Genomic DNA, 13,764 nt, shown 5'->3' with positions numbered 1-13,764 from the left:
AAAGCTATAGACTGGTTAGGGACTTTAGTTGTGTAAGTGATATACTAACTGACAAACTCTTACCTACAACACCCCCCCTCTTCATCAAATATACATTTTTTGTTAAAAAATGAGTTCCATTGTTAGATTGTACAGAAAAATGTGAATTAATGAGATTTATAGTATTTCCAACTTATAAATTCAGTAATTGGGAGTCAAAAAAAAGGACAAAAGAGGACTAGGGATGTGTAAAAAGGGTTAGGCTATTGTTGGTTATAATAAATTTGTTTATTGATTCATATACATGTATATATATATAATGCATAAAATACTAAAGTCTCTGTATAGTTATCATTTTTTATTTTCCTTGTCATTTATGAAGTGATTGATGCTAGTATAATAGTACAGTTTATTATTTGATAGAAAAAAAAATGCTAAGATAAAAAAAGGGAGAAGCACAGAGAGAATGATGACCAATCTTTATACAACGATCCAAACTCATTCTAGCTTGCCTGATATCCACCAACCTATCGGTTTGTTTCTTGATAATGATTTTGTTCCCTCATCTAATGGTAACAAGTATAATTCTATCAACCCTTCAACAGAAGAAATCATCACCTCTTTTTATGTTGGAAACAAAAATGATGTTGATAGAGCCGTAATAAGTTCAAGAACCTGTTTTAATCATATTTGGAGTCAAACTTCACCTACAGAAAGAAATAATCTTCTTAGAAATCTTGCTAGTTTAATAAAAAGAGATAGAGTCCAATTGGCTATTTTAGATTGTTTAGATGCTGGTAAACCATACCATTCCAATGCTTTGGGTGATATAGATCAAGTTATAGAATTGACTCATTTTTATAGTGGTGCTTCAGACAAGTTTACAGTAGGTAGTACTGTTCCAATTAGTAAAAACAAATACTGCTATACCAGAGAAGAACCTTATGGTGTTGTTGCTTTAATTATTCCATGGAATTATCCCTTTGCAATGGCATGTTGGAAAATACAAGGTGCTCTAGCTGCTGGAAATACCGTTATAATTAAGCCGTCAGAATTAACCTCTTTATCCATCCTATATGCAGGTCAACTTTTCAAAGAAGCCGGATTTCCACCCGGAGTAATCAATATTATCCCTGGAGAAGGTCATAAGGTAGGAATAGCACTAGCTAATCATATGGATGTAGACAAAATTTCTTTTACTGGGAGTACAAGAGTTGGAAGATTAATTATGGAATATTCTGGAAAATCAAATTTAAAAGATGTGACATTGGAATGTGGTGGGAAATCTGCAGCAGTCATCTTTGAGGATAGTGACCTTGATATTGTTCTAGAATCAGTCACAAAGGGAATATTTCATAATTCAGGGCAAAATTGCACTGCAAACTCAAGAATTTACGTTCATGAATCCATATATGAAAAGTTTATTGACCTATTCAAGTGTTTTACAAGAAAAACCTATAAATTTGGGAGCAATTTTGATTTATTTGATAAACATTGCACAATGGGTCCTGTAATCTCAAGAATACAATATGATAAAATCAATAACTTTTTAAATAAGAAATCAAAGAAAGTTCAAATAATTACTGACCCAATCAATGTCGAAAAAGGCTATTTTATCCCTCCAACGATTGTAATAGATATAGAACAGACCTCTGATTTAATGCAACAAGAAATTTTTGGACCTGTTGTTTGTGTCTACAAATTTACATCATATGAGGAAGTCATTAAACTTACAAACAACAGTGAATATGGTTTAGCTGCCATGGTATTTTCTAACAACATCAATACAATAAATAAGTTTATAAAGGATGTAAAGACTGGAACCGTATGGATAAACTCTTCCAATGACGAAGAAATTTCTGTACCATTTGGTGGGTACAAAATGAGTGGAATTGGTCGTGAGTTAGGAGAAGCTGGTGTTAAGTCTTTTCTTCAAACTAAAACAGTTCATGTTCCAATCCACTGAATTATCTCTATTTTCAGATGGAATGTAAAAAAAATTATTACAAAATAAAAAGAAGCAATAGTTGGAAAGAATAGTTAAAATAGTATTTATATAAAAAATGTATACCTATTAGTTTAATTTATACTAGAATATAAATTTAAGATAAAATAGTTATTACCGCAACAGAAAATCAGATTAAAAAAAATAATATTGTACCATAAAGTAAATAAGTTGCAATTTAAAATAAAAATTCAAAATTCATAAGATATCCTCATATATCATAGTAAATGATGCATTAATTTTACATTGCAATGACAGTTAAAACTTGAGTTAATTTGAATAACATATTTGGTATACATATTCCTAAAAAAATCAATTTGATTAAGATATTTAGAATTCTACATAATCTAACAGTTATTGTGAATTATTTTGTAAGAGTGTTGTTTTCTCAAAATAATTTTCTTCTTGTATTCTGTATTCATGACTTAGACTCGTTCAACGGAACAAACATTCGTATTGACACGGAGAGACTAGCTAGTACAGCGTATAATAGCAGTTTAATGTTTATTTACTACTAAATAGGAATTTTCTTTTGGATTTCTAATACTAAGAATAACTTAACTTTGTCTGAAAATTTCACAAGGAATTTTGAGATTTGAAAAACTTCAACAAACAAAAAAAAACAATTAAATAAAAATATAGAAGAAACGTGAGCCATTTTTCAACAATTTCTTATTAAATATGTTTATGATAATCTACTGCAATATTCAGTCAAGATAATGACGTTTAGAACATCCAAATGAACTTTTCTATATTTAACTATACAACAGAAATTAATTAATTGATATAGCTAATCAAGTTCTCAGGTTACAACATTAGGATTTCTTTATTAATATTTTGAAATGGAAAGAACTAAACTAGCGTGCCATTTTTGTACAGTAAAAAAAGTGAAATGTGATAGATTAATTCCATGTGGGACATGTATAAGAAAGGGCCTCGAAAGGGAATGTATTGAATCAAGTTTGGAAATACTATCTCAAAGTACAATAATAAGAAATAAAGACGATATTACCAATATAATGCCTATATGGCAAAGTTATGAATACTGGATTATTAATATTGGACTAATGAAAACTAGAAATATGTCATCATCTAGTACAATAATGAGTTTAGAACAAGAATTGAATGTTAGTGAGTTTTGGATAAATTATTTACAGGAAAAGAATAGCTTTGACCTATTAAACTTTGCAATTGAAAATTTAGGAACTTTATTTTTTTCTTCAGTCGGTGATATTAACGATTTATTTATCCAATTGGAACAATATTGGAGAAGAAAACGTCACCATGAGCAAGAAAATGGGAAGGGATCATCTACACCTGAGGATTACTACTGGGATGCACTTCTATGGGCAATATTTACATTAAGTCTGTATTATGCATCAATAGACCAATTAAACGAAATTTTAGATCCAAAACCAATCTTTAACTGGTTAGAGATTGATATCCAAGATAAATGGTCTGAAACTCTACAACTAACTGTATATGAAGGCTTTTTGAAATGTTGTTTAGTTCTTTTGAAGAGAACAAACTATATGATGTTTCCAAATGTCAAATTGATCCAAATTTTTTTGATCCTATATAACACTACTATATCATTGAATTTACCCTCTTTAACTAATAATTTGGTTATTCAAAGTATTCAACTTTTTAAAATGTTTAATCTTACCACATTTAAACAATATATTACAGATGACACTGCAATGGGATTATCAAAACAAGTTTTCAGTAAAATGTGGTACAGGTTGTGTTTTATAGATTATTTCCAAAGTTCCCCATTAAAATGCATTGAATGTCATTCAGAAATACCGTCTCTTTTTCAATCAGCTTCATCTTACGCAGCGTTAGGGATGAACATTTATCAAAATAATGACACTTTTGAATTAGTATGTTGGAAAATTTGTTCTATTGACAGGGATATAGAAAAGACATCTGATTCTACACAAAGACCACTTTTAAAAACAATTGATGCTGCAAAGAGAGAACTCGAAAAACTAAATAATTCTATTAAGAAACTAACTAAAACAAAGGAAAAGACCACTAATTCTCTTTTTGAAGAATTTATTTTGAAATTTTTGGAAACATCAGTCAGGTGGAAAATGGAAAGGCTATATTTAATATATTATCAAACATCTAGTTCATTAGATATGTTCATATTTTATACCCGATCAATTATTTATCAGTTAGTTGACAATATCAATAGAGGATTTTTCCTTTTCAATAAGTTTCCTTATGTGTTGAATATTGTCTCTAGGATAATTGGCTTCTTAATATTCTATAATATTTTTGAACCTAGACCAGATATGATTCAATTAGCAGACGATATGAAAGAATTAATAACTGTTCTTCCCATCATATTTGGTGATTCCATTAATAGACTGGGCATAATTATTAGTAGACTGGAAAGTTTAGGTATTTTATGGGATAAAGTTCAAATTATTGAATCAAAAAAAGGTATAATTCATCCTATTTTCAAGATTTTTCAAGATGATATTAGACTAATTAGTAGATTTACATATAAGAAACCTTTACTAATTAAAAGTGTGACTGAGATTGGCGAACGTTTGTTATTAAGTAATAAGGAATTTGATTCAGTATTTTCTAATAGTGAGGAAGATGAGGCAGATGAATTTGCTGTTTACGAAGAGTTTAAAACCATTATTCAAGCATTCCAACAAGAGCATAATATACTTGAAGTTATCAATTAATATTACATAAGTAAAGTATGTAACATTATATCAAACTAGTATAATTATAGATGTGATCATGCAATATTTTCGATCCTCCAAAAAAAGATAAGTAAATATTTTTTTCTTTTTGTACTGACAATTCAAGATTATTTGTTACTAGATTTAATTGATCACTTAGATATTTCAGAGAGAAAAATAAAAAATGAAATAAAAATATCATATGGATTAGAGGATAGAATTGTTTTTATTCATTTTGAAATTCGCTATTGAATAACACCTCATACAAATTTAACTGAAAAAAAAAACGATTTGAGAAACAAAAATGTAAGATATCAATTATTAGAAGTTTTTTTCTATCAAGGGATCTTATTATATGTACCATATAAATGGTATTTTAAAAAAGTAAAATAGCTGATAAAAAATCTTATGAATTAATTAACACCTCTCAAAGACTTTATATAGGCCTGGCAGATTAGCAATTTCTACAACATCTTTAAGTAATTTTCTAGGAGCTAATAATCTTCTTTTTATGCATGGGAATAACACGTGTTCTAAAGTAGACACCATCTCTTCTTTACGTTTAACTAGTTCAATATCTTGCTCATTTTGAATCTCCTTGTTCGTGGCCATAATTCCAGTTTCCTTTAGTGTACTACTCTTTGGTATTATTTCTGGAATATAAAATAAAGCAATTTGGTGTATAATATCGTTAAAACACGGTTTTTCTTCCTGCCAATTAACCTTAGTTCCTAACCGATATATAAGATATGGAAGCTTACCCAATGGTGGATTATAGCCCTTTAATAGCAGTGGTAAAGAGTTAATCCTCACAGCATCAGGAGAATATTCGCTGTTGTCACATGTAATTGATATAGAGAAATATTCATCCATCATTTCTCTCATTTCCCAAAGCTTTAATATAATGTTTTCTTTAACGGTTGGTTCAACATCATTGAATACATTTAAAATGTTCATTAAAACCAAATCACTCTTGTACTTTGAATCTAAATTGATTTTACCAAAATTTGAAAAATCTGTTAATCCGATTTGATAAAACAGTTCATGTGAGACTGAGCCGTAATCTACTAGAAACAATTTCAAATCATGTTGAATAGCCGCTATTCTTCTTTCCTCATCAACCAATCCAATATATGAAAGATTGGCAAATACTGTAGTTAATTCCCTATGTGTTGAATCATCTACAGCTTCACGTAACTCCTTGATACTAGTTAAATTCACATCTACTCTTTTTTTTGGTGAAATTGTATATTTACTTTTTTGATCATTGTTTACGTCCATAGCAAAAGATGAGTTTATTCTACTACTATCTTCAATTTTTGTAATTTCAATTTCATCATTTTTATTTTCTTCCAAATCTTTATATAAGTTTTCAATATTTTTAGTTTCTGTGTACGATTTATCATGATAAATAGTTTCATTACTTTCATTGTTACACACCTTGGTGACAGACTCAGTAAAACTCAGTCGATTATTTTCATCAATAGTGGCCGTACCGTTTTCTGTCGAATTTTGAGTTAGTTGTGGTTTATCAGATATCTTATTATTTATTGGAGGTACTTCATTCATGTATTGATTTGATTTTAAAAAAGTTGTGATTTTTGATTGGTTGGAATCTGTACGGATTAAATTGTGGTCATATCTTTTAACTTTAGCGACAGCTGAATCATATCTATTAAATGCTCTATTTTGGGATGACAAAGACAGGAAATGATTATCACCAGATTCATCGAGTAATCTTTGAGTCTTTCTTTGTGATGAAGAAGAAGGTATGTTAGAAAACGGAGTAGATGAAATACCGTTCTTTTGTGAACCAGTGAGTAAAGTTGATGTTTTAAATGTTCTAGAAGAATCTAATTTTACCAATTTCTGCTGTAAATGCGAACTAATTTTCTCAATTATCTCATCTTGGTTTAAAAATCTGACTTCCTTTTTTGTTGGGTGAACATTTACATCAACAGTGTCTGGTTGAATTAGTAAGCTTAAATATATAAAAGGTTTGTTACCTTTGGGCAAATAGAGTTGATATACTTGTTGTAGAGATCTTCTTAAAGGTTCACATGTTACTAATCTATTATTAATAAAAAAAATTGGTGGTGTGGATTTTTTTGACAGATAATTTAAATCTGTAATTTGGCCTTCTACTTTATTGATATTTAATTCCTGAATATCATCTTTTACTTCGAATGGAATCAAGTTGGACACAACAGAATTCCCATATATACATCTTATTCTATCGCTAATAGAAAGGTTTGGTTTAACTGTTAATGAAAGAGTAGAAGTACCAAATTTCTTACAAGTGAAACCAATACCTTGACAATGTATGGAATATTTGCCCAACACATCTAAAATTTTGTTATATTCATCATTTGGGGAACGTAAAGCCCTTAATCTAGAAGGAATGTTATAAAATAGGTCTTCTACCAGAATAACGGTTCCATCCTTTCCAGCAATTGGAACTGGATCAGATAACATACGGCCTTCCATAAAAGAAACCTTCCATGCACATTTATCCTCTTTAGTCTTTGTAGTTACCGTCACTTTAGCTATGTGTGATATACTAGCCAATGCTTCCCCACGAAAACCATATGTCGAAATAGACTCCAAATCCTCAAACTGAATCAACTTAGATGTGGTGAACCTTTCACAAAGTATAGGCAGATCACTTTTATGGATACCACAACCATTATCACTAATTTGTAATACTTTAATCCCACCATCTTTCACTAATACATCGATCATGGTAGCACCAGCATCTATAGAATTTTCTAACAATTCTTTTAATGCATTGACCGGAGATATAATAATCTCACCAGCTGCAATTTTATTAACAACACTCACATCCAATGGTTTAATTCTTCTTTGCTGCTCTGACATCCTTACTAAATAGTCAATATAAATGCACCTGGAAAAGAGGAAACCAAAAACAAAACAAAAAAAAAATGGTTTATAGGAAGGGGTATCTTTATATAATGTTAAAATTCTACTAACAGTTTTAACTTTCGAACCACTATCCAAATTTAATCATTAGCAACAGACACTATCACGAACAAATTACGGCGATTGTGCAGGTTAAAACGTAATTGCTTATTTTATCAAGATATATAGCATTTTTGATGCATGGAAGTAAGTGAATGTTTTAACTGCTGTAGAAATAATATCAATAATTTCCAAAAATAAAAAAAAAAAAAGAAAAAAAATATTGTGCCATATTGAAAAGTTAATAAATATACTATATCAATATACTACATAAGTTACACACCTTATGTTTGGTAGAAATACCCTAAACTCAAACCCTAACACTACACATCCATACATCCTGTCCACGTGCTTTTTCCTTCGAGCAGACAAAAATCGATGGAAAGTAAAATTTCAAATCTCAAATCTTCTCGAAGGAAAAGGGGTGGAGCGTCTTCTTTGGGTAGCAAAAAAAAAAAAAGAAAATCCGAAATATTTTCTTTATGTTAAAAGATGAATTGAAAAATAATCGAGAATGCGAATTTTCAACTTTTAGTTATATATAGATTCATAAACAAAATCAAAATCAAATATCCATTGCATCTTTTATTACATACCTCAGGTCAATTGGACACTTATTAGTATTTCTTTTTGCCCTTTTCATTTATTTTTATCTTCACTTTATTTTTTTGATAATCGATTCCCCATTTCTTTTATAAACAATTCTTTCTCAATAAACCAAGCTCAGAAGAGTTATTTATTTTATTTTATTCGACTATTTTTTTTTTGTTTTTTAATTATTGATCTATTTATTTGAATTTTAGCATCAATAAATTATACTAATTGTCTACTTGTATATAGATATCATCTCTTTATTGTACTATTTATTTTTTATTTTTCTATTGCTACATTTTATGTTAATTCCTTATTGAGAAATCGTTAAATGAGATTTTGATTTGAATATTTCATACGTCGTTTAATTCATTCCCTTTTACTATTCCCTTAATTTCCTTTTTTATTATACCACACTATTTGTTTTTTCCTTAGGAAGTTTATATTAATATTATTAACAGTTATAATTGTTCAGAAAGAGAAGAGCACAAGATTTTTTTTAAAGGATATATTGTATTTTTAAAGCATTTGAACTTTTGTCTTTTCCAATTTCAACAAATTCTATATTTATTTTTTGTTATTGTGGCATTCAAGGAAAAAAAAAAAACAAAGAACAGTCATTGAAAATACGATTCTATTCAAATTGTAAATTGAATTTTATTAATTTTGTTTATAGTTAATGACCTCTAATATATTCTCACATTCCATTCATTGAAAAGGACCAAAGAAACAAAATAAAATAAAAAAAGAAGTTGCAGCATTATATTATATTCATTAACTATTATCTTCCCTTTTCCTCCCCATTACTACTATTCTTATTCTTATTTTTATTTTAAATACTTGTAATTATTATTTGTTGTTATTATCAATTCTTTCATAAACATATTTCAATGTGGAGTTTTATATCATCAATACCGTTTACCCACGATGGAAATAATACTACAGACTCATTTTTATCAAAACATTTCGGAGGCGATACCTCATCACCATCTGAAGAGGATGATGGCAATAATGATGAAGATAACAGTATGATAATTGAAAACAAACAAAATCCAATATGGCAATGCTCTTTAGCAGGTGGTCTTGGTGGTGTTATTGGTGATTCTGTTATGCATAGTTTAGACACAGTCAAAACAAGACAACAAGGTGCACCTAATATTACCAAATATAGAAATATGTGGCAAGCATATCGAACAATTTATTTAGAAGAAGGTATTTGTAGAGGTCTGTACAGTGGATACACTGCTGCAATGCTGGGATCTTTACCCAGTGCAGCTGTTTTCTTTGGATCCTATGAATACACAAAAAGACTACTTATTGATCAATGGAATTTAAATGATTCGTTTTCACATTTGACTGCTGGTTTTATAGGTGATTTTGTTTCGAGTATAGTATATGTTCCTTCTGAGGTATTGAAGAGCCGTTTACAATTACAAGGTAGATACAACAACCCAAGCTTTAATTCCGGTTACAATTACAAAAATTTGAGAGATGCAATACAAACAATAATAAAACAGGAAGGTTGGAGTGCATTGTATTTCGGTTATAAAGCTACATTAGTAAGAGACTTACCATTCAGTGCTTTGCAGTTTGCATTTTATGAAAAATTTCGTCAATGGGCATTTATATTAGAGGGAAAACTTGCGCATAAACATGACTTATCTATTGCCAATGAAATTCTTACAGGTGCTTGTGCAGGTGGTCTTGCTGGTATAATTACAACACCATTAGATGTTATTAAGACAAGATTACAGACACAACAACCTTCTACTATCAATGATAGAGCTAAAACTTCCCCCTCTGTTTTAACTAATTCAATATGTAAAAGTTTACAATTGGTTTATATGAAGGAAGGTATATGGAATCTTTTCAATGGAATGGGTCCCAGATTTGTGTGGACTAGTGTACAATCTAGTATAATGTTGCTATTGTATCAAGTAACACTTAAAGTACTAAATCGAACACAATATTATAGTAGTAAAAATTCTACTTGAGACCAAATATAGATTTTTTTATTCAAATCAAAATATTAGTAAAGCTTGTTCTTTAACTTATATACGCTTCTGGCATATTCTTTTCATCTCTTTTATTTCTTTTTCAATTTTGAATAGGGTTAAGAGGGAAGACAATAGTCAACATATATATATATGTGTGTATGTATATATACAGGCATACCTTTATGTAAATATTATCAATAAACCGAACAGGTTACATTATTAAATACTTTAATAACACAATATTTCATCGTAGCCAACAAATTTTTCTCACGTTTTAAACGAATCCTTTAAATATTTGGGTTTTAAAAGCGTGACAAAATAGAAAAAAAAATAATACCGGTCTTAAACATTTCAAACCTGCCACGTGAGAATAAGAGCTTAACATAAATTAAGAAATAATCAAGTAATATTAGAATATATACTTTTACACAGCCATTTATATGCTTTTTGTAAGCTTATTAAAACTGAATAAAACATCAATGAACATATATTTTTTAGAAGATAATTCCTAGATATTTTCTAGTTTTACTTTTGCTATTCAAATTGATTTTATTATTGTATTGTATTACTTTTCGAAAGTGGGTAGAAAGTGTAATTTTATTTTATCTATTATATGTTTATACTAATTAAAGCATTTTGCTTATAAGCTGATAGAAACTTTATCTTTCAATTACAGCCGAAATAAAAAAAATAATTGACACATTAATATAATAAACTCTTACTTCAAAATAGAAATTACCTTAAATGCAATACGTTGGAAGAGCTATTGGATCAGTTTCAAAGACTTGGTCCTCTATTAATCCAGCCACTTTGTCCGGTGCTATCGATGTCATAGTAGTGGAACAACCAGATGGTACCTTGGCTTGCTCTCCATTTCATGTCAGATTTGGCAAATTTCAAATATTGAAACCTTCACAAAAGAGAGTAGAAGTTTTGGTGAATGGCAAATCAACAAATATTCCAATGAAATTATCTGATAGTGGTGAAGCATATTTTGTCTTTGAAACATATTCTGATGTAAATAGTATTCCCTCAGATTTAATTGGCTCTCCAGTTTCCAGTGTCCCCAATAGTCCCAAAATGTCACCCGTTTCTACTAATGAACCTGAAGAACAGTTAAGTTTAGAACATGATAAACAAAACGAAAAATCTTTGAGTAAGACTGCTGAAGTAAATAAAGAAGATAGTTCTCTAGAAAAAAATAAGATTTTTCAAACGAAGTTAAACAGAAGATTAACCCAGATTCATATTCCAAATACAGTAGATAATAATGGAGATATTCTACTAGATATGGAGGGTTATATGCCAAATACCAATACTATGCATGATACTGATTTGCAACTAAAACAATTATTGAAAGAAGAGCTGGACAATGATACAGATATTACTAAATTTATTAAAGAAGATAGTAATGGAAGCATACGGATAGTAAATCCTTATGAACACATTACAGGTTCAGGATTACCAAGTACCCAACCCACTAAAGTATTACATCTTGCATACAACTCCATATCTATGAGTGAACCATCATTGGTAGACGATACGGAACATGCCACATCAGATTACAATGAATCAATATTGTCAGACTCTGCTAGCTCTGTAACTTCCAATAATGGCCAAAAAAAGGAAGAAAAGTTAAGCTCAACTATACCCAGAATAAACACTCCAATTAATCACAATAATACCACCTTTAAGACTACAATCACAAATAATACTAATGATTCCACCAAAATAAACAATAATGGTGAAATTTCTTCAAATACACATGAATTAAATTATATCAAAACATTAAGATTGACAAGTGATCAATTAAAATGTTTAAATTTAAACTATGGTGAAAATAATTTAACATATTCTATAGATCAAGGTAAAGCAATTATAACTTCTAAACTTTTTGTATGGAGATGGGATGTTCCTATTGTTATTAGTGATATCGACGGCACGATTACTAAATCAGATGCATTAGGCCATGTATTGGCTATGATCGGTAAGGACTGGACTCATGCAGGTGTGGCTAAATTATTCAGTGAAGTTTCGAGAAACGGGTACAATATTATGTATTTAACTGCACGAAGTGCAGGTCAAGCTGATTCTACTAGAAGTTATCTTAGATCTATTAACCAAGATGGAAATAAATTACCTATAGGACCTGTTATCTTATCACCTGATAGGACAATGGCTGCGCTGAGAAGAGAAGTTATATTGAAAAAGCCTGAAGTGTTTAAAATTGCATGCCTAAATGATATCAGATCCTTATATTTTCATAAAGATATAGACATGGATGCTGCCAATGATGATAATGAGGAAAAGCCAACGCCATTCTTTGCAGGGTTTGGTAATAGAATTACAGATGCACTGTCATATAGAACTGTTGGGATTCCCAGTTCACGTATTTTCACAATTAACACGGAGGGAGAAGTACATATGGAACTATTAGAATTAGCAGGTTATAAAAGTTCCTATTTACATATAAATGAATTAGTAGATCATTTTTTCCCTCCAGTAACTACTTCTTCAGATGATGTTAGAAGTATATTATCAACTAGTCCAGGCTCACCTGTAAATACGTCAATGGATAACTATGATTCAAATAGGACAATTGAAGCGAAGTCTCTTTATATGAGTAACCAAGGTGAAAAGTTTACAGATGTAAATTTTTGGAGAGAACCATTAATAAACATTAATGACTTATCGGATTTAAGTGATGATAGTGACTCCAATAAAAAACAAGGCGATATTTTAACCAGTTCATCACCTAAGAATAACAGTCCATACGATAAAGGTGTTGTAACAAATAGTAATCGTCGACAATCCTTTACATTTCAAATTCCTTACACTAGTCCATCAAAATCAACTACCATTAATAATCAGTTGACGGATGATAATATTACAACACCAGACAATTCCTCAAAGCGAAAAAACAATATAGGTAAACAAATGTATTTAAGTCTTGGGTCACCCTTAAGTTCTCCATTGTTATCATCAATTGATATGACAACAATTGATCAAGATATGAAAAAATTATCGATCTTAAAACCGTCATTGCCTACATCTGGAGTATCTCAGATCAATGTGTTAGATGATAACCATTCAATTCATGATGGTAGTCCTAATAATGCTAGTAATTCTAATGAGAGATATACAGAAGAGCATGATGGTTATGAGGATGAATTCGACGAAGATGAGTTTGATGAAGATGAATTTTCAAACTAAGCATCTATTTATACATATATTGAAGTATATATATATATTTATGTATATAGATTTCACATAAGTGATTGATACACGAAAGAACTTAAAAATCAAAGTTCAGAGGAGCACATGCACAAAACATTTAAATCAATATATCATTGATTCACAAATAATGCATTGTCAGAAGTGGCTTATTCTCTTCTTCTATACACAAATATTTCCTTCTTTCTGTGCACAAAATAATTTATCCCTATGCCGTTAATAGTTGAAAAAGTTCGTGTTGTTTTCTCAAGATTCCTGCGAAAATATATCAGTC

General features: G+C 29.7%; 5 protein-coding genes across 5 annotated transcripts; 4 read left to right on the top strand and 1 right to left on the bottom strand.

The window, feature by feature from the left end:
- Window positions 1-445: 445 nt before the first annotated feature.
- Window positions 446-1,945, top strand: PWA37_002014 (uncharacterized protein; the record flags this gene model as incomplete). Its single annotated transcript, XM_064858624.1, has 1 exon — window positions 446-1,945. The coding sequence occupies one exon, from the start codon at window positions 446-448 to the stop codon at window positions 1,943-1,945; it is 1,500 nt and encodes a 499-aa protein (XP_064714447.1).
- An 881-nt stretch (window positions 1,946-2,826) lies between these two features.
- Window positions 2,827-4,689, top strand: CEP3 (Cep3p; the record flags this gene model as incomplete). Its single annotated transcript, XM_064858623.1, has 1 exon — window positions 2,827-4,689. The coding sequence occupies one exon, from the start codon at window positions 2,827-2,829 to the stop codon at window positions 4,687-4,689; it is 1,863 nt and encodes a 620-aa protein (XP_064714446.1).
- A 417-nt stretch (window positions 4,690-5,106) lies between these two features.
- Window positions 5,107-7,566, bottom strand: MLH1 (mismatch repair ATPase MLH1; the record flags this gene model as incomplete). The annotated part of the gene is made up of 1 exon (XM_064858622.1): window positions 5,107-7,566. One exon carries the CDS (start codon window positions 7,564-7,566, stop codon window positions 5,107-5,109), a length of 2,460 nt encoding a protein of 819 aa, XP_064714445.1.
- Window positions 7,567-9,149: 1,583 nt separating this feature from the next.
- Window positions 9,150-10,253, top strand: MME1 (Mme1p; the record flags this gene model as incomplete). Its single annotated transcript, XM_064858621.1, has 1 exon — window positions 9,150-10,253. One exon carries the CDS (start codon window positions 9,150-9,152, stop codon window positions 10,251-10,253), a length of 1,104 nt encoding a protein of 367 aa, XP_064714444.1.
- Window positions 10,254-11,000: 747 nt separating this feature from the next.
- PAH1 (phosphatidate phosphatase PAH1) lies at window positions 11,001-13,469 on the top strand (the record flags this gene model as incomplete). The annotated part of the gene is made up of 1 exon (XM_064858620.1): window positions 11,001-13,469. The coding sequence occupies one exon, from the start codon at window positions 11,001-11,003 to the stop codon at window positions 13,467-13,469; it is 2,469 nt and encodes an 822-aa protein (XP_064714443.1).
- Between the last annotated feature and the right edge of the window lie 295 nt (window positions 13,470-13,764).

This window comes from Arxiozyma heterogenica (assembly GCF_036370985.1).
Source record: "Arxiozyma heterogenica strain weizmannii chromosome Unknown scaffold_18, whole genome shotgun sequence".
Classification (NCBI taxonomy): domain Eukaryota; kingdom Fungi; phylum Ascomycota; class Saccharomycetes; order Saccharomycetales; family Saccharomycetaceae; genus Arxiozyma; species Arxiozyma heterogenica.
This window is presented reverse-complemented; position numbering and strand designations above follow the sequence as displayed.